This window comes from Carassius carassius, chromosome 4 (assembly GCF_963082965.1).
Source record: "Carassius carassius chromosome 4, fCarCar2.1, whole genome shotgun sequence".
Classification (NCBI taxonomy): domain Eukaryota; kingdom Metazoa; phylum Chordata; class Actinopteri; order Cypriniformes; family Cyprinidae; genus Carassius; species Carassius carassius.
This window is the reverse complement of record NC_081758.1, coordinates 24,613,036-24,634,575: the sequence shown is the minus strand read 5'-3', so window position 1 is coordinate 24,634,575 and position 21,540 is coordinate 24,613,036. Positions and strand designations below refer to the sequence as shown.

Sequence of the window (21,540 nt, the reverse complement as noted above, 5' to 3'; positions counted from 1 at the left end):
CACACACATTCTTTATCACAAGAACATTTAATGGAGTCACACTGCAAAAATGACTTGGTATTTTTGTCTTGTTTTCAGTAAAAATATATATATATATAAAAAAAAAAAAAATCTTAAAGATGTATTTTCTTGATTTGCTAAATGACCTAGCAAAATAAGTATAGTTTACACAAAAAATATAAACTTTAAGTAAATGTGTGCTTAAAACAAGCAAAAAAATAAAAAATCTGTCAATATAATAAGAAAAATTCTCTTGAAATAAGTTTACTTTTTCCATAAACACTTAATTTTAGAAAAGTTCTCTTGTTTCACTGGCAGATTTTTTTGCTTATTTTCCTAGGTAATTTTGCTCAAGAAAATATTTAAGATTTTTATTTTTTAGATATTTTTTTTTTTACTGAAAACAAGACAAAAATACTAAGTAAGAAAGACATTTTTGCAGTGCAGTGAGCAACCGACCTTGGGTCCTTTGAAAGGCGCTATATAAATTAAAGTGATTATTATTATAGCTCATCTATTTATTCAATTAATTTTATTTATATAGCACTTCACAATTGTTTCATTCTGTCAAAGCAGCTTTACATTAATAAAAGCAAGAGGAACACAAAAAAAAACGGTGGACAACATAAGAAGCAGAGTACAACGGCTAAGATTAAACCGTACTGAGCGTAGTAACGTTAAATAATAATGTAAGGCTTTAATAATAATTTATCATAGCTTTATACAGTGTGATGGAGTTACTTTACACAATTTCACTCATATCTGCAGTGCATTTCAATTAAAAATTTAACCGTTTCATAATTACAGTACAACTGCGTTTTTGGAGATGTGAATTAAATATTTGAACTGTAATTGTGATGTTTCAGCGGAGCGGTGAGTGTGTAATTGTGCACTACTTACGCATTCAGGCGGTTTGCAATACTTTGCCACGCTTTTTCTCTTTGCTTTATCACTGTGGCGGTGTTGCCTTTCTTCTTAATTATATATTTTACCTCCTCGTATGCCTCCATGAGGATTTGTGCTTCCGACGGGGAAAAGTACGCGGCTCTAGTTGCCATGGTAAATCAGTTAATCTGTGATCTGTGGCGGGGTCTATTTGAGTGAGCCGTGATTGGTTTCACCTGGCTTAATGAATCCGTGTCTGCTCATCCTGGCTTGGTTTTTGTGCAACCAATTAAGCCTGGACGCACATGTTTTGGCTTCATTGAGCTCAGCTGAGTCATTTATCCCGGATGTCTTAATTCTACTTTTGTGCAACAGGCCTCAGGTGTTAAGTCTCCCCCTCCTAAAATTCTTGGAAATATGGGCTGGTCTTTCTCTACGATGTTTGCGTATCGTTCTTATGTGGGCTGGCAGTACGCCGTTTGCGTAACTTCTGGACGTATAAATTAGTGCCAGTAAGCGCTGTACTGCCGTGTTAAAACGACAGTTCACTTTACCTTCCGCTGCTAACTGGTGAGTTTAAGCTTTCTACGCTCTTAACAGCGAGATAAAAAATATATTTACACGTGTAGTAGCAAGAATAGTGTCCAGAAAATGTATATTATATGAGAATTTTACTTGTTTAATGCGGAGGCATGTCGGGTTACTTGTTTAGCGTGCTAGCATGTTTTACTCGCATCCAAATTTAGTTGAGCATCTAATACGTTCATGCTTGATTGTCCAGATTATTATTTAAATGCATTAAATTATTTAAAGAGAACTAAAAAATGCTGTTATCAGGAGAAGATCACTGACAAACCGATAGACAGCAAGATCATTTACGCCGTATCGTTCGTATTTAAAGCGATTTAAAGGGTTAAAGACTCCGAATTTCCCATAAACTTCAATTTTTCTGCAACCTTTGTTTTAGTATTTTTTTCGCTTAAAAAAATCAAGTGCAGTTTACTTGGTGTGGGTGGTGGATGGATTGATGACATACTTGTAGTAGGTGTGTCCACATTGTGTTAACAGTCACTGAAATGATTGATTCACAAACCACCTTGTGCTGACATTTTTCTATTAAATCTTTCAGCAAAAGTGAAATGTAAAAAAAAATGTGTTGCTATTATATAATTATACAACGTTTTTTTTAACCACTGCACTTCTAGTTTTATACATTGTTACTTCTGATAAGAAACAAAGTCTCCTCTTTCGATTTCTTTTCAGGAAATTCAAACCGTAAATGACGTTTTGACGGTCTTTGACGTGGCGCGACAGATGACGGTAGCGCGATCATATTCATTGCTAGGTTTAACCATAGACTGGGTTTAACGCGAAATAACCATGAACGAACCACATCGTCCCTCGTGTAATCACTCAATCATTGTTTCAACCGCGGAAAGACGGCAATAAAACCGCTTGTAAACTAAATCATTTCATTTACCTCAAAGTCATCAGTGGCCACAGCTCGGCAGTGCGCTGTAAATGAAGTCTAGAGAAGAGCATTTCGCAAAATATTAGATGATTTAACGTTACTCATTATATTTAATTTACTTGTTAGTGATGTCTTATTTAATGTTTAAATTGATCTAGTTATGAGAGGCACTGTGAAAATTATTATATTTTAGCAACAAATATACATTTTATAATTTAGAAGTTTATTTAAAAACGGCATTATGTGCATTTTTTTTTTTTTTAGTTGAGCGGTGACTATTATATTTCAAAATAAATGTATGTTTGTGCTCTTTTGTTAACCTTTATAGTAATGTAAAAGGGCTCCCTATAGTTTAGAGCATAAGCTGAGGTAGATTTTTATCCCTAAGTAAATGTTTGGTTCATTTTAAGCCAGCAATATAAATTTTCAATCAATAGAGTTAATTAAAACAACCCAACATGTTGGGTCATACATTTAACCCAACCAGCTGGGTTAAAATAACCCAACGCTGGGTTTGTCCATGTTTGACCCAGTGTTGGGTTGCTAAGATAACCCAACTCGATTTGTGTACCGTTGCAACCCTAGTGTACTTATACATGTGTGTTTAACAATTCTAGTTCTCTTCCTTTTAAGGAGTGAACAAACTGTTAGTGCCAAAAGATGTTTCTAGCAAAGAAACTTATTGGAGGCATTATTGATGTGGTCAGGTAAGGCAATATTTCACTGTAGACTCCGTCTCTTTCTTCTGTACCCAAGCAAGTTTATATTATATTACCATTTTAATTTATATGGGTTTTTTGTTGGATTGTAGTTCGCTGGTTCATATAAAAGCTTGTTGGTTTGGTTCATGGTTTGTATTGAATTGTTTAATCCCTACAAAATGCATGGGAACCACGGCCCTTTGAAAAGTGAACACTCACTGTTGCATTGAACCCCATTTTGGACATTTTGGCGTAATTTCAGATTCGGTTCATGGAGTTACTTTTCCATCTGAATGTGTGATTTACGTGTTTGTCTTTTTGGAACTCATTTGAGAAGGAATATGTTCACAGCTTCAACAAGAAAAAGCCTAATTATGCCACCTTTTTTCCACAGCAATATCGACCCCGGCCAGTTTGTGCCTTCAGATCCTGTGAGTAGCAGGAGCTCTCATTGTGATGTTATACATCAGCTTGTCTAATGCTTGTTGTCGGTCAGTTTCAAAGAAGAGCAGATGGAAAGAAACCTGCAGTGCTCCTTTAGTGCCTATATCTCTGTGTAATATATGGGGCCACAATTGTGGTCTTCAGTAATTATGTGGGAAGTTAATTTAAACGGATAATTTTTTTTATAAATTTATAAAAAAAAACTGAAATTGATAAATTGAAAAATCAAATAATGAATAATCATTTAAATAGATTAATAATCAATTAAAAATAATTTAATAATGTAAAAAAATTAATTGTAAATACATGTTATATTAAAATGTTACTATTAGAAATACAATAATGCCAATTACTGATAGAGATAATGATTTAACAGTGAAATGATTTGGTGATAAACCGATAATAGCGCTATAGACAAATTGAGAGAATGCATTTATAGCTGAACATGCATTTTTGATTACTTTGTCAAAATATGTAATAATACATTAGTCTCATAATGAAATATAGCTATTTATTTGATTTATTTTATATCAGTAAATACTACATTTAAAATTGTGTCTGTAATTGTAAGTGTGTAATTAGATATATTATATTAAAAAATTTGAATTTAAATTTAAAAAACAAACTATTTACGCACACGTTAATTGCTCAATCTCCATTGATTTATTTTATTAATTGATGTCAACATTTTAAAATGTATTGTTTCACATGGGTCACATTGTTTTTGCCTCTTATGATATAGCTGTCTGTTCTTGCCAAAATCTGGGCTAGAGAGACTTCTAGAGTTATGTAATTTAATGCTTTTATTATGTTTCAGTAAGTAAAGAAAACTGCTAAATATTCACAGAAGAAATGTCCGTATCATAAAGACTGTAGCGAAAAGCGCTTTCTGTCAATCATGTCAGCTAGAGAGTCACTGGATTGCTTAGTCAAAATATGAGTGATTTGAGTTCTTGCGACATGAATAATATTTGCATTAGGGATGTGCTTATAAAGTCAGTGGATTTTGTATATGTGGAGAGAAAATGAAATGAGTGCATTTGAAATACTGATACTATTGCCCTCCCTCCCCAGCCCCCACCCCGCAGACCGCTGGCTTATGCTGAGGCCAATGAGTCTGAGGAAGAGAAGCAATTCCGCAGAGTGTTCCAGCAGCTCGCTGGCGATGTTCGTATTTGACCAACAAATATTTATATATACACACAAATGAATACAACAAACTCTGGCTATCATACACATTTCCTTTGGTTTCAGGACATGGAAGTAAGCCCCAATGAACTGATGAATATCCTCAACAAAATAGTTTCCAAACGTGAGTGGTATATTTGTGTGTGTAGTCTTAAGTCTTTTGCTATATGATGATGCTGATTCTCTCTGCACTGTTATTGCAGATAGTGATCTGAAGACAGATGGCTTTTCCATCGAGTCATGTAGAAGTATGGTGGCTGTCATGGATGTATCCTGCCTCAATTCATCTGAACACTTGCTCCAATACAAACCATCAAGATGGAGTTCGTATTTTTCACCGTAATTTTAGTAGAAAATTTATTACAACTATTCAGGTGAATACAATTATTTTCATGGCCAATAATCTGTAAATGGCGGTACATTTGAAATAAAAATAAAACCTAAAATCAGTAATTTTAGATCTGAGGGCCAGTGCCCTACAGAGGATTACCTGGAAGTTTCCAGTAGGTCTGAAGAACTTGATTAGCCGGTGCTAGTGTGTTTAATTCATTGATCTTTGCAGGGCAGTGATGCTCCAGGAACGGGTTTGGACGCTCCTATTTTAGATGCTACAAGTGAATTTAGGCTTCACTATTGTAATGCAGTTTCATTTTGATTGATTGCCAGGTGACATCAAATGTAATATTAAATGTGAAAATAAGAGAAATTAACAAATGAATATACTAGATCTAGATGCAGTAGCATAAATTAAAAAAGCCTTTGAGTCTGAGATTGTTTGGTGTTTCATCTTGACTCTGTGCTTCAGAGTGACAGCACAGGTAAACTGGGCTTTCATGAGTTTAAACATCTCTGGAACAACATCAAGAAATGGCAGGTGAGTGGATGTAACAACAGGAAGATGTTAATTTTTTTTTTTTTTTTTCTCTCTCCCAAGTACCAGTAGAGTTTTGATTTAACAAAGTTGTGTATTTGTTAGTAGTGTTGATCTGTTCATATTGCTAATTGAAGATTTGCATGTTTTAGTATAACTTTAGAACAGAAACGCTGTATTAAGACTAAATGGATTAATTACTGAAACAGTAAGACCATTAAAAAGGCATCGAGATACCCCAGTTAATATAATAGGCTGTCTGTTTTATAGGGAGTTTATAAGGGTTATGACAGCGATCACTCAGGAACTATTGGAGCAGATGAGCTTCCAGCTGCCTTCAGAGCTGCAGGTAAACATTGTCACCATCTGTAATGGCGACATTGATAAATCTCAATTCATGCATTATTTTAGTTAATATGACCTTTATATCTTAAATACACATGCTGATGAGGACTGGGATTGGGAAACCCCTACTTCAGCATGTGTATTTAAGATTAAAAAGGTCATTAATGAAAATAGCTTGGACAATAAAAACAATCTTGGACCATATCAGTCCTATGCTGAGTCCAGTGGGAATTGGTCTCTGAACAACACTGGTAATTCACCTCTGACAAGATGGACTTTCAATATAACTTGGCTGTCTATGCTGTAGAAAGGCAGTTTCTTTTTTATTATTATTATTTTTGTTGCCACATGCCTATAGAAAACGCTACAACACCCTCAACGCACAATCCACCTGTCCATGGGTGGTGATACAAAAAATGTAGTTTTGACAATAGTCCCAGAACTGTTGAAAGTCTGCACACTTTGGCTGACAACCAGGAGAGCTGGGTATAAGTAACATGAGAAGAAGAAAAAAGTACACATTAATCGTTTACATAAACTATGACATTATAATAATACAAAGCAGGGTGACACTTGGCAAACTTGTTCTAAATATAGGTGTATTGTGGTGATCACATTTGAATTGTATGTTCATCCTCTAAATCGTATTCTGTCTTTTGTCTCCGACAGGTTTCCCTTTGAATGATCAGCTCTTTCAGATGATTATTCGTCGGTATAGCGATGAGACTGGAAACATGGACTTTGACAATTACGTTGGCTGCCTTGTGAGACTTGATGCCATGTGCCGTAAGTTGATTCTAGAAAGTTTTAATATAGGAAAATGTATTCACTCTGCTAAAACTATAGGATGGAGATAGATAGATAGATATCTCCATCCTATAGTTTTAGCAGAGTGAATTGGTTTCTTTCTGGAGTACATAAAATGTACTCCAGAGTGAGGAAAGGAAATGAGGGAGTAACAGGATCTGGAAATGTATACACTGATTTAATCTAGTTTTCCTTCATCTAAAAGATGGCTTGTTTAGTAGGCATTTAATAAAATAACGGGTGCAAGGCCAACTTTTCACTCTTATGGTATGCAGGCACTTTATATAAGTTTTGGGGCCTTTAGTCAATGTCTTTAGAAGCCATGAGCTAGTGTACTGCTGGGGTTGGATGACTTGCACAAACAGGCACTACAAGTGTTTGTCTAATAAAATGGGAATTCCCCTCCCCCAATGACACGTGTCTGACTAGAAATATCAAGTATCAAAACTGTCTGGTGTAACCTAAAGGTTTTTGGAACATGTCAAAACAAGAAAGAAAACGTTTGTCTTTTTTTTTTTTTTTTTATGCATCTTCAAGGGAGCAGTTGAGGAATTGAGGGTGTTTTTAAAAAAAAAAAAAAAAAATGTACTCAATTCAATTACTTCTTGACCCCTCACCAACTATATATATATATATATACACACACCGTATTTTCCGAACTATATAAGTCGCACTTTTTTTTTTTTTTTTTTTTTTTTTTCCGTAGTTTAGCTGGTCCTGCGACTTCTAGTCAGGTGTGACTTATTTATCAAAATTAATTTGACATGAACCAAGAGAAAACATTACCATCTACAGCCGCGAGAGGTCGCTCTATGCTGCTCAGTGCTCCTGTAGTCTACACTGAAGACATGGAGCGCCCTCTCGCGACTGTAGACGGTAATGTTTTCTCTTGGTTCTAAATAAATGCGACTTATAGTCCAGTGCGACTTGTTTTTTTTTTTTCCTCGTCATGACGTATTTTTGGACTGATGCGACTTATAGTCCGAAAAATACGGTGTATATATGAGAACAAAATGTATAAAAATACAGTAATTTTGGAATTTTTTTTTTTTCAGCAAAGTTATAATAAATAGTCCTTTAGGGCTCTGGGATCTCTCATTGGATCTGAAAGTTAAATTGTGTTTGCATAGTGCATTGGTTCCCAACCTGGGGTATATATATGGGGGGGGGGTTACGGATTGTTAAATATGTACATGGGGGGGGGGGCCAAGGAAAAAGGTTGGGAACCACTGGCATAGTGCATCTGTAGAAAATATTTGTTAAACCTTAGGAATTTTTTTTTTTTTTTGCATTATTAGACTCCTTTTTAAGCTGTGTCAGTAAATTTATATAGAATAAATGAAATTATTAATGAAGTGATAAAAATATTGATTCATGTCTTATGTTGACTAGGTGCCTTCAAGACCCTAGACAGAGACGATGATGGCACAGTCAAGGTCAATGTTCAGGAGGTAAGAATTTTTTACCAAGTAAATATGATACTTATTTTAAGATAATGTAACGAGGATAAAATGTTCATTTAATATATATTTATAAAATAAAACCCTCTCTTCACAGTGGCTGCAGCTGACAATGTACTCTTGAGTGATGTGAAGGCCTGCAATCAGTTCAGATCGAAACAATCAGTTTAATGCTTGTATGCAATATTGACTTTCTGCTTTACACCGCTCCCTCTCTTGTTTCTCATGCAGTATATCACGAATTCCAGCGAAATAGCCACTGGGGTAATCTGGGTCACTCTAATGTGCCATTGTCTTTCTCTAAGGTTTACTTCTACCTTTTTTTTTTTTTTTTCTTTTTGTGCGCGTGTAGCCCATTAATAGCATTGTTTAACACAAAACTAACCAAAGAAAGAACATTACGAGAAATGTGTCAGAAAATTAACAAATATGCTCTAATGAAGAGTCTAGGTGCAGTCACAAATATGCAAAACTGTATTACATATTCTTGTTGTCAGTTGGTGCCATTTTGCATGAGGCCAATGGGGGAAATAAGGGAAATATTGCCACGTGTTCATCATGAAAATCTGATGTCAAATGCAATTTTATATTAAATAAAAAAAATATATAAAGTGAACTTTTCTGTCTTTCATCATCGGTTTGATTAATTTGATCATTGATCTGTGTTTTGATGCAGTTATATCTCGTCTCTATCGGTTTCTATATATTATATAAATAAATTTAATTCCAGTAGCTATAAATAAAACCTAAACATATTCATAAGAACGCGAATTTGTTAGCTAATGTGCAATTTCCATCAGCTTTAGCTAAAGCATGCGTGCCGAATAGAGTTGTGACGTTCGCGAACGAACCGATTCTTTTGAACGGCTCATAAACATGAACGATGGGAGCCGAGTCGCGGCTGGAGGGGAGCCGTTCTTTCTGTCGTTCTTTTTTCCTATGCGTTTCACACTGATGCACACAAATGAGCTCCTCCGCGAGACAGAACAGTTATAGGGGGAGGGGCGCACCCAGCGCAGGCCAACCCTTTATAGCGTGATGTTATTAGTTGTGCACGCATCCTTCACGTGACTACTCCAGTGGAAAAAACCCTGCATGCCTCTGTCATTGGGTAGGCGCGTAGAAAAAAAGCTGTTTTGCACAGACATTCATTGCAGCCCACTTTGTTATTGTTCATTGACTTGAAGTGGCTGATGTCCTATTTGCAAAGTTTACAGTAGTAGTATGTAGACATTTCCATTTTATTTATTCTAATTTTATCTACTTTAAATATTTTTTGTTTTCTATCAAAATGTTCTTGTGTGGAAGTGTTTGTAGTAAAAGCTGTTTTGCACAAATCCATTGCAGCTGGCTTTGTTTTTGATGTTTATTCGTGAGTAGGTATTGTATGAATAACATAAGTCAACGTAGCTTTACACACACACACACACACACACTTTGTACTAAAGGTAAATCCAAAATAGTGATGTCACTGTCTAAGCAGAGGGATTTGTGCAACCCTATGGAATATAGTCCACACATGACAAATGAGGTAATAATCAATATTTCAGAATAATTCAAACTCAGATATTGGTGTGTGATATCTGAGTTTTAATTATTTGACTACAAATCTCACCTCATCATTCTTCCCAGCGATTATTTCCAGGATAAACTGAGATGCCTCCAAGCTGGCTTATTAAAACTGACTAAATATTTAAAAGAGCCAAAAGAGCCGTTCTTTTGAACGGCTCTTTGAAAGGAACGGATCGCGAAGATCCGGATCCCCTCAAAGAGCCATAAATCCCATCACTAGTGCCGAACCTGTTGGGGTTAGTGAGCACCAGCGCCACTGATACAGCAGCGGTCAGACGCGGTAACTGCACGCACCCTCTACGCCACGGAGGAGAACGGACGAGCAAGTGCGCACGCGCAGCGCATACGCTGCTTTATACGAAGTTTCTGGATATCTGGGCGCAACCCAAAATATTGATTACGTTTGACAACTCTGAGGTATTTATGCGACGCTTTTGCAGTCTTAAAGTACTTTTTATATGCTCACGGTAATTTAAGAGTTTAGAAACTGACCAGGAAAGTGATTAATATCACACAAATCCTGTAAAATGGCTAGCTAGCTTAAATAGCTAACGTTAGACCGTGATGATGTAGGTAATGGGAAAATGAGGGCGACATGTCCATCCGAGTCCAATCGTTTTGTTTAGTTATGATAAAAAAGATGTTCTGTGTAGAAGAAGATTGTGTTTACTCGACAGCAGTTGGCTGCTGATGTTTGTGCTCTGTTTAATTCAGCTGCTTTACATCGACGGCGCTAAGACAGAATGTCGTTTACAGATCGTGTTAAAGGTCGTGATGTTGCTGTATTTATGTAACTAAAGCTCTAACTACACCTCGATGGAAACATGCGCTCGGACGTTTACAATGAGTGAGTGAATGAATGAATGAGCCGGTGTTGTAGTTGCTCTTCCTTCCGTAACATTCATGTGTTTTTGAAATCAAGTGGATGTGTAAGTTACATAATTGATGTGAACCCATATTTTATTTTCGTTAGTTTTGAGTTTAATAGTTTATTTAGATTATATTTAGATAATTGCCTATATTCAGTGACATGACCATGTTATGTCAATTTTGCAATACAAATTGTAAATAAATCGTTGTAGATAATTTATCACATTTTAAGTAGGCTCTATAAGTTAGAACAGAAGCAAACGGTTCTTGTGTTTAACCCATAGACTGTAAAGCCTGACATAAGTGCACGGCATAAAAGAGTACACCCCCTCTAAAACGTAACAAATTCAGCTCTTTTTCTTTACTTAGAAGACACATTACAGTTCTTTGAAGATTTAATGTTCCAACAAGCCTGCTTGATCAGGTAACAAAAAAGACTGCCAAAATTATTCAGCAAAATAAGATTTTCTTATCAAAGTGATAATATGTTGCATTGCAAAAATGAGTACACCCTCTGGAAAGTTACACAATAGTAATAATAAAATTATAGGTTTAAGGCTATTTTTGATCAACAGGTAAGTATATTGAACCAAAGCTTTTAAAGACAAGTAACTTCCTGACAAATAAAAGTGTTATGTATCTAGGGCTGGGTACCGAACTTCAATGCCTTTATGGTATCGAACAAAAAACTTCGATACTATGAGTATCGAGAGAATTTTTCTTTCGGTGCCAAATTTCGGTTCCAAAAGCAAGCGGCCGTTTTTTTTTTTTTGGCCAAGCTGCTGTGTCTGTGTGAGCTTGTAGCATACTTGTATGTAAGGACCTAAATTCACCGTGATTGGCTGTCCACCACCACGTGACGTGACGGGGAGGATTTCTGAAAATACATGCAGTCACACAACTGTAGTTGTGTTTTCTCAAAACGTTTCCGTTTTTACAATGCCAAAGAGGTCTAAAGTGTTGCTACACTTTATAAAAGTGGATGCCGAGTCAGCAAAGTGCAACATATGCGATAAGAGTATTGCAACCAAAGCCGGTGTTAATGAAGCATTTGTTTGGATGAGTGTTTTGCCCTCCCCCCCTGTTTAGTTTGGTCTACTCCATTGCGTATCTTGAAACACGCCCCATTTCACGTTGTCTATAAAACAGAGAGAAAGAGACAGATTTATCCGGTACAGCGAATTTCTCTAAGCAGCAGGCCACTGTATACGTTCACTTAAAACATAACCGAGTGTGTTTACGAGAATACTTGCAGAGAATTATCAGTAGGGGTTCAATCTTCAACTGGCTGGCAGGAGCCGCCACTGGCATGTCACGTGACCTGTCAGTGGGTGGCTGGCAGCTGCCAGTCTGATGCTGGCATGTCACGTGACCTGTCAGTGGCTGGCTAGTTGTCTGCCAGTCTGCCTTTGGCAAGTTTTAGAAACCATTGATTTTTGGCTGTTTTTGTGTTTTGTGTTCCACCCTCTCTAGCTCATTTATTATGCATCTGTTGATATGTTTTTGTTCTTTTGCATGATTGGTGTTTTAGACAATTTATCCCAATTGAAACAGTAAAATGGCCGTGATCAGACTGTCAGCTTAATGACGCTTTGCTGGACGGTCTATTCAGTCAGCCGCGGCTGAACTGCGGTCATAACGCGTTGCCTGACACTCTCGCTGCAATGAAATACACTGTTTTCTTATTATGAATGTAATCTCAGGCATTTCTTCTTTAGTATGATTGTTTTTTGGGGGACTATTATCCCAAATAATCCAGTAAAATGGCCGTGATCAGACTGTCAGCTTACTGACGCTTTGCTGGACGGTCTATTCAGTCAGCCGCGGCTGAACTGCGGTTATAACGCGTTGCCTTACACTCTCGCTGCAATGAAATACACTGTTTTCTTATTATGAATGTAATCTCAGGCATCTCTTCTTTAGTATGATTGGTGTTTTGGGGACGATTATCCCGATTAAAACAGTAAAATGGCCGTGATCAGACTGTCAGCTTACTGACGCTTTAATGGACGGTCTATTCAGTCAGCCGCGGCTGAACTGCGGTCATAACGCGTTGCCTTACACTCTCGCTGCAATGAAATACACTGTTTTCTTATTATGAATGTAATCTCAGGCATCTCTTCTTTAGTATGATTAGTGTTTTGGGGACGATTATCCCGATTAAACCAGTAAAATGGCCGTGATCAGACTGTCAGCTTACTGACGCTTTGCTGGACGGTCTATCCAGTCGAGTCGTTGCCCGACTCTCTCGCTGCAAGGAAATTCACTAGTTGAGTTGCAGCTAGCGTTGCATTTGGAGGAAAAGACTGGACGATAGAGATGGATAATCTTTAGCCGTTCTTGGCATATTTATTTTTCTAGCTGCCGACACATCAGTCTCACGGTCGGACAGCTAGCCTTCAGTGTTATTATTTTTTCTCTATTGCCTACGGCAACTCAACTGAGACAAACTTAATGACGCAAATGGGTCCTCTAATAGCTGACACTTTAGTGCCCTCCTGTGGCATAAACATATACAGCATTACATACAACATTAGACATTCTCTGATACAACTGAGGACATAATGAACATATTTTAACAACACGGTTTTCTTTTTATGAATGTAATCTCATGCATCTGTTATTTAGTATGATTGATGTTTTGGGGACGGTTATCCCAATTAAACCAGTTAATGGCCGTGATCAGACTGTCAGCTTACTGACGCTTTGCTTCTCGGGTGGGTATGGCTATTAAAACAGTCAGATCCCGGCACACACGTCATGTAACGTTACAAACAAGTTTATCTAAATATTTAGTTCAATTAATTAGTTAAAAATATATGTAGTTCGCAATATTAGTATATCATATAATTAGTGAAATTGTTTAGCCATTAGGGAACAATAGAGAAAGATTCACGTTATGCCTACTGTGAATAGATGTATAGCCTATAGCCTACGTCCAGCAAAGCGTCAGTAAGCTGACAGTCTGATCACGGCCATTTTACTGGTTTAATCGGGATAATCGTCCCCAAAACACAAATCATACTAAAGAAGAGATGCCTGAGATTACATTCATAATAAGAAAACAGTGTATTTCATTGCAGCGAGAGTGTCAGGCAACGCGTTATAACCGCAGTTCAGTCGCGGCTGACTGAATAGACCGTCCAGCAAAGCGTCAGTAAGCTGACAGTCTGATCACGGCCATTTTACTGGATTATTTGGGATAATAGTCCCCCAAAAAACAATCATACTAAAGAAGAAATGCCTGAGATTACATTCATAATAAGAAAACAGTGTATTTCATTGCAGCGAGAGTGTCAGGCAACGCGTTATGACCGCAGTTCAGTCGCGGCTGACTGAATAGACCGTCCAGCAAAGCGTCAGTAAACTGACAGTCTGATCACGGCCATTTTACTGGATTATTTGGGATAATAGTCCCCCAAAAAACAATCATACTAAAGAAGAGATGCCTGAGATTACATTCATAATAAGAAAACAGTGTATTTCATTGCAGCGAGAGTGTAAGGCAACGCGTTATAACCGCAGTTCAGCCGCGGCTGACTGAATAGACCGTCCAGCAAAGCGTCATTAAGCTGACAGTCTGATCACGGCCATTTTACTGTTTCAATTGGGATAAATTGTCTAAAACACCAATCATGCAAAAGAACAAAAACATATCAACAGATGCATAATAAATGAGCTAGAGAGGGTGGAACACAAAACACAAAAACAGCCAAAAATCAATGGTTTCTAAAACTTGCCAAAGGCAGACTGGCAGACAACTAGCCAGCCACTGACAGGTCACGTGACATGCCAGCATCAGACTGGCAGCTGCCAGCCACCCACTGACAGGTCACGTGACATGCCAGTGGCGGCTCCTGCCAGCCAGTTGAAGATTGAACCCCGACTCAGAATTATTTTGATATAATTGTGTGTTCATTCAGAAGTTACGATACGCGAAAGATAAATTCATTCTCTGTACGCGCATTGTCTGAAATGCTGCTCACAGCGCGTGCTTTTAATGAGTGAGCGCAAGCTCCGAACGTGCGCAAATTGTTTAAAACGCTTGAATCAGCAAGATTTAGAAACCAGTGCAAACGATCAACTACAATCCGTTTCACCCCTTCAAGCGAGTGAACAACGCGAATCAAGTTAGGAATTTTACATCACGATAGCCCATCGGACTGGAAAACACAATAGCCCCGGGACGTGGGGCTAACGATCTTGCGAGCCCTGCAGCTCAGATCTATCCAGTTTGTGAAACACTGGTTTCCACACTGGTTTCGTTAAACAAAATAAATTATTTTAAAAGATTGAATCAAAAGAATCATCGGTTCACTAATGGGATCATGAACTTGTATTAGCGAGCCAAAAATGATCTATTATTGAACATCTCAAATGAATAAAGGCTTCAAGTTCATCTGTAAAGCACATAAAGCTAGCGTTTGAGTTTATAAACTTCTATTTCATGCATGATTCGTATGGATCTGCTAACTGAATGCAAAGTGTGAGTTCTAGAAGAATGTGTCTTGATGAGCATGTATCGCTGTGAACAGCTGCTGTGTTTTTTTTTTTTTTTTTTTTTCAACGGAGGATCAGTTGCCCTATTGGTTAAAATCTCCAAACTGTGTACTTAAATATTAAATTAATAAATGACATCAAAACAAGGGCGTTTGCGTTATGATGTGGTCGGCTGCTGTGGGCCAGAAAGTCCAGGGCAACCTTTTGGTCCCAGTCCGCCCCTGAATGGCTCACCCCTATCCAAAAAGCACAACCAGTTATATTAATAATGTTATCCTGAGTGTGAAGTGTTACCAGAATTTGTTTTAATTAAGGTGAAAAATAAAAGTTTTGTGTTTAATGTATTTGTGTTGATGTTGAAATGGATTTTAAAACATATGGTATCGAAAAAAGTATCGTTAGGAACCGGTATCGAAACTGAGGTATCGAAATTGGCACTGGATCGAAAGATTTTGAAGACTACCCAGCCCTATATGTATGTGTCTTAATGCTGGCAGCAGTGGAAGCACTTGGGAGAGGACTGCCAGGTGACTTATTTCTTAGTGTAAAAGACGACAGTGGTTCAAGAGGAATACCAAATTTTTTAAGTGTGAAAATATAGCAGAAGTAGCACCAGCATTCAAAAACAATGGACTTGTGATAAGTCTCCTGAAATATAAGTTCATTTAGTGATGAGTGAACTTTTGCTAGAAAAAGAGGAGGAGAAATAACATTCAAGTGTCTCAAAGCTGGCAAAAGCTATGAAAAGAATGACACTTTATCTCACCGAATATGATGCAGCCCGCAGAAGTGACATGCATGCTTGTTGTCACCACTAGAAATATCTACTGTAGCGAAAGCCAAATAAACTCATTTAACCTCTTCCAAGGCCTTCTGGGAAGCCGTACTCTGGTCTCAAGAGACCAAGTCAATTATTTCAGATTCAAAATGTTTTGCTGTTGCTAGAGGAGGAGTACAGTGAGAAGTGCTTGGCACCCACAGTGTCGTTCAGTGGTAGTAAAGCTTTTATATAGGGATGAATGAGTGATGTAATACAAAAACTTGAAACAGAAGATGCTACCCTCCCATCATTCTCTGCATTATTGGCCATTTTTTTCAGCATGACAATGAAGATATTCATTCTCCTGAGGTCAAAATCATTCAGTTGACATGTATTTCACTCAGTCTTAACGCTCTCGAGCAGCTGTGAGGGATTCTGTAGAGATGAGCTGAGCAACACTCCCCATTAAAGACCAGAGCATTAAAGGAGGTCGTCCTCCAGGAGTTAAACAGTGCAGATCTGAAAATTTGTCATGAACTTGTACACTCAGTGGTAAGAAGGGTCAGAGCAATATACTTTAAGTTTTTGCATTTTTGCAATCCTTCATTTAAACAAAATTGGCTAATTTACATATCTTACAGAAAATATTGGCATATATTTTGTTGTTTCTATTAAGTATATGTTTAATATGTTTCAATTTTGCCATCTTTCCATGAATGATATTAGTAAACATTAAGAAAATACATATTTTATATTTCAGAGGGGATGTACTCATTTATGCTGTGCACTGTATGAAATAATAGTCTGAAAAATATTTGATTAAACCTGTAGGCAAAACAAAAAAGGAGGAAACACTTGAGTTTTATTCAAAGGCCCAAACTGAGCAAAAATATAAAATTTCTACTAATTGAATGACAAGGATCTGTATAAACAAATAAGGTTTAAAATTGTAGCCTTTTTTTGTAAACTGCTGAAATGTTGAACTGTTTTTCAGAGTGAGCTGATTTAAATCAACATGATAACTAATGTTTTTTTTTTTTTTATATGTAATTTCTAGACTTACAGACTCCCCCTAGCTGGAGAGAGATATTGTGCTGTGAAGATGTCTGTGTCTTCGCTCTACCTCAACCAAGACACCATGGTGCGCTTCAAGAGGAGAAAGGCACGTTTCTCCTTCAGTGAAGTGCACATCCTGCTGGACGAAGTGCGGAAGAACCGCCACATTGTTGTGGGTGAGTTTTTCCTCTGTTTGACAAGCAAAACTTGTCTGAGCAAGTTACCAGTCTGTAATAAACTGATTTCTCTCAGTTCATCAAAACCACCAGTAATTTTATTTGTCCCTATAAATCCAGTAAACAGTAAAAGAAAATGTTGCAATACTTTTCTGTGTTTTTGCATAGGTAAGTTTAACGCCGGCGTTCCCTCTGACGTGAAGCGCAGGAAATGGGCTGAGATCACGGCACGTATTAATGAGATTGGAGAGTGTGATAGAGAGATCATGGAGGTGATTAAGAAATGGTCAGATCTTAAGTGCGACACGAAACGTAAAGTGGCTGCCCTGCGGACCGGTGCTTCGGTGACCCTGAGATTGGCACGATCCAATATTGAATTGTCCCCGATGGAAGTCATTGTGGAATCCATTCTTGAACTGGACAAGAGACCATGGGAAGCTACACAGCAGTCCAGATCTCGCAGTCATGGTGACGATCAAGAGGCTGTGTGTGAGGATGAGGAAGAGGAAGATGGAGGGTTTGTGGGGATGGGGTCGGTCAACAGTTCCCCAAGCAGAGGATTGGATGTGGGAGGAATGCCTGCTACTACAAGTGGATCTGGGGTTGCAAGTGAGGTGCGGTATGACAACTCCAAAACTGGAGGTAAACAGACTCAAAATACTCAAGTTGGACCATATTAAGAATGTTCAATAGATTTAGCGCTGTAGTGTGTATTACAGTGTACTTTATGTATTTACATATTTTGCTCTAATCTCAATAATGAACCATCAATCATGTTTTAAAAATTTGCACTACTATTCTAAAATGTGTTGTTTTCTTATGCTAATCAATACTGTATCCACTCAAAAATACAGTAAAAACAATAGTATTATAAAATAGTCATTACAATAAAAAAATGAACTGTTTTCTATTGTAATATTAAAAAATTTAATTTATTCCTGTGATAGCAAGCCAGAATTTTCAACATCATTACTTCAGTCTTCAGTGTCACATGATCCTTCAGAAATCAATCTACCGTAATATGCTGATTTGGAGCTAAAGAAACATTTCTAATTATCAGTGCTGAAAAAAGTTATACTTAATGACTTTTGGAAACTGGAGACTTTTTATCAGGATTTTTTGATGAATAGAAAGTTCAAAGAACAGCGATTTATTTAAAATAAAAAATTTTCATAACGTCTTCAATATCACTTTTGGTCCATATAATGCATCTTTGCTTAATAAAAGGGTTGATTTCTTCAATAAAAAATAAAGAATTTAAGTAAAATAAAAAATAATTTCTACCAAAAAGACTGTTGTCTAATGCAAAACAATTTGCATATAAAGCAACAATTTAAAATCTGGTCACAACAAAAAAATCTGATGTAAAAGGTAGTTGTAGGGGGACATCTGATTGTATTAAATGTAGCCAATCGTTTTGATGACCGGGTTTGTCTCCAGCATTTCTGACTTTTTTTTATTTTTATGAATTTCATCACAGGCTTGAGGCAAAGTCACATTACTTTTTTCTTCTTCTTTTTTCTCTATCAGTACTGTGAAAGCTTTATAAAAAGCTATACGTATATTTTGTGTGTGCGTATGTGTATCAAAGACAGTGAATTTTTTTACTTGCTTGATCACAGATCTTGAATCCCACTCAGATGAGGACAACCGTGACCTCTTCCCAACATCCTCTATGGCATCTGTCACTAACTCGTACTCTGAGGAGGATGGAATTGCAACTAGAGGCAGTAGTGGACATGTTTCCTCCACAGCCACCGCTTCTACTAAAAGACCCTCGTCTTTCTCAGGGGTGGAGCCAGACAGTTCACGTGAGCAGTTAGTGCACAATGCAAGCGTCAGCGTACAGGAGCAGCACACCACCAACACTATTCTTGCCACGGTCTCCCGTTCACTTGAGCTCCTTGCGGAGTCAGTTCAGCAGCTAGCAGAGACTCAACAGGAGTTTGCACGAGAATCACTGCAGCTACAGAGGGACACTGTGCAAGTGTTGCGAGATTTTGCCTCCGGTGCGCTAACGATACTGCATGAAAAGGTCAACGGCAAACCTGCATTGTGAAATTTGTGTTTTGCCATTAAATGATGACCAACAAGCAACACAGTGTGTGATGCATGGTTGATACGATACTGCAACCGGGCTGCAAATATTGTGTGATCTAAACAAACACAACTTCTCACTGGAACCTCGCAGTCAAAATACTGCGATTAAGTGCAAATGCAAAGACGACTATTTGAGAAGATGCTTTTGTAGTTTTCAAAAATGCAAAGATGATAACATTTGTACCTACTTTCTGTTTATCAATAGGACACACTTAGGGTTTTCGTTTTTAGTTAATGGCAAACAATAGTGAGACCACAAATGGATTTTGTTTCTGCCTGTAGTAATATCATCTTCCACATCAAAATATAACTTTTTTTTTTGCATTCACCACATCATCACATAGCGATTGTTGAGATTAACCTACTGTGGGGTGATTCATGTATTTATTCATTTTATTTAACATTTGTCAATGAGTTAAAGGGATAGGTCACCCCCTCCCCTTTTAATTTTTTTATATTTATTAACTCTGTAAGAGATGATGTTATTAACTTTGACAGACTGGAATATTATATATGCACTTTATGCAGTCACATAATTAATGGTGTTGTTTAAGGACAACTGAAACTTTTCTAAAATTAAGGTTTGAGGGATCTGGATCTGATTAAAATAGGTCTCAGAATTTGTCTAGTAGGACATTCTTTTCCAGTAGAACTTTATAAATTTATTATTTTCTTATGCTTGTGTACATTGATTTAGGATAGCAGGACAAACATACATCTTCAGGAACTAAATTTCGTGTGACAAGCTGTTAATGCTGTTGTTTTGTCACTAGAGAGCAGTGTGTCTTTAATTTACACACAAAATAGTCATGAACATTTTTCTGCACTTGTTTCTTCAAAGTCACTGAGTTTTCCAGCAGTGAGTTTTGTGTGTGTGTGTATGTTTGGTTTCTGAATGAAAACAGCTCCATAATAAGCTAGATATTTCAATAAATTTCAACTTAAAGGTTGATTTAAAAGTTTACTGTGTATTTAAGATCTACTTCTTCTATGTTCCTTTTTGCACACACAGAAGTTTAAGCTCTGCTTAAACAGCTGCTCTTATGTGTGTGTTTCTGATGCTGAGTGGTGTTGGGTGGGTGTGTGTGTGTGTGTGTGTGTGTGTGTGTGTGCGCTGATGTAGGTCTGTGGTTGAGAATGCTTTGTGTGTGTGTGTGTGTGTGTGTGTGTGTGTGTGTGTGAAACAGCAGCTGGTAGCCCTATTGTGTGGTTAGGGACCTCTGCTGAAAAAAATTACTGTATTGTGTTTGACTGCAGATTGTAAATATGTCTGTATAATGTATCAGTGATTTATCATACAGTCTATCTACACTAGACGGCACACTGAATACACAATAATAGGCTTTGTTTTCAGTTTAGGCTACAATAAACTGCCTTTTTTTTTTTTTTTTGAAAACAGGTTTATTTTTCTTGCTATTGTTGTACACTATTAGGCAGATAGGTAACCTGTATTTGTTTTATAACTTTGTAACTTTCAGGTGCATGTTAAAGCTGGTCTTTTTTTAAGTAAACATTTGTTTCATAACGTTATGGTTGAACCACTGATGGTAGATGGACTATTCTGACGATGCTTTTCATACTTTTCTGGACTTTGACAGTGTAATTTACTTGGCAGTCCCTTTATGCAGCAAATCTGCATATTAGAATGATTTCTGAAGTTAGAAAAGTTATTTTACATTTTTATATTTCACAGTATAACTGTTTTTACTGTGTTTTTGTCCAAATAACTTCAGCCTTGGAGAGCATAAGAGACTTTTTGCAGTTTCATAAAAAATTCTAGCTGACCTCAAATGTTAGTGTATGTGTGTTTCAACGTAATTTCTCCTTCAAACCTGCCACACATCAGTTGCCATCTGGAACAAAAGAGGCGGACTGAATCAACAGCGGATAGATTTATCGATCCTTTTTTTCAGTACAACTCTGTCCTTCCTCCCCTTCTTCTGTTGGTCTGCTGACCTCTTCACCTTTTCTTCTCTCTTTTACCCCTGCTTATGTTCCTTCCCTCTCTTTTATCCTACATCTGTCACTCTGGGTTCTCTAATAACCCAACGCTACCTCGGCTGTGAGGCCCTCTTTTCCTCCTCAGAGGTTCAGAGCTTCACGGTGGGGCCCATGTCATTCCAGCTTAATCAGCTGCATGAGCCAGTCGTGTGGCTGTGTAGTTGAGACCATTTCAGTGCACCTGTTCTGACATGTGATGTCTCACATATTAATGGTTTTCACTTTAACCTACTAGGTTCATGTTTTTGTTACTGTATTGAGACTTTTTTTTTTTTTTTTGAATCTGAACGAGATGTCCACTAGCAAATAATACATATTTATATTTATTTAATG

General features: G+C 37.3%; 2 protein-coding genes across 2 annotated transcripts; both read left to right on the top strand.

Moving 5' to 3' along the window:
* The first annotated feature begins 1,336 nt into the window (after positions 1-1,336).
* On the top strand, positions 1,337-8,735 carry LOC132139581 (calpain small subunit 1-like). Its single transcript, XM_059548045.1, has 11 exons — positions 1,337-1,455; positions 2,990-3,063; positions 3,452-3,488; positions 4,576-4,668; positions 4,756-4,813; positions 4,893-4,957; positions 5,495-5,563; positions 5,831-5,909; positions 6,575-6,691; positions 8,105-8,163; positions 8,270-8,735. The coding sequence occupies exons 2-11, from the start codon at positions 3,017-3,019 to the stop codon at positions 8,294-8,296; spliced, it is 651 nt and encodes a 216-aa protein (XP_059404028.1). The 5' UTR covers positions 1,337-1,455; positions 2,990-3,016; the 3' UTR covers positions 8,297-8,735.
* A 1,270-nt stretch (positions 8,736-10,005) lies between these two features.
* LOC132139579 (nuclear apoptosis-inducing factor 1-like) lies at positions 10,006-19,295 on the top strand. Its single transcript, XM_059548044.1, has 4 exons — positions 10,006-10,161; positions 16,940-17,106; positions 17,275-17,748; positions 18,729-19,295. The coding sequence occupies exons 2-4, from the start codon at positions 16,977-16,979 to the stop codon at positions 19,163-19,165; spliced, it is 1,041 nt and encodes a 346-aa protein (XP_059404027.1). The 5' UTR covers positions 10,006-10,161; positions 16,940-16,976; the 3' UTR covers positions 19,166-19,295.
* Positions 19,296-21,540: the final 2,245 nt, after the last annotated feature.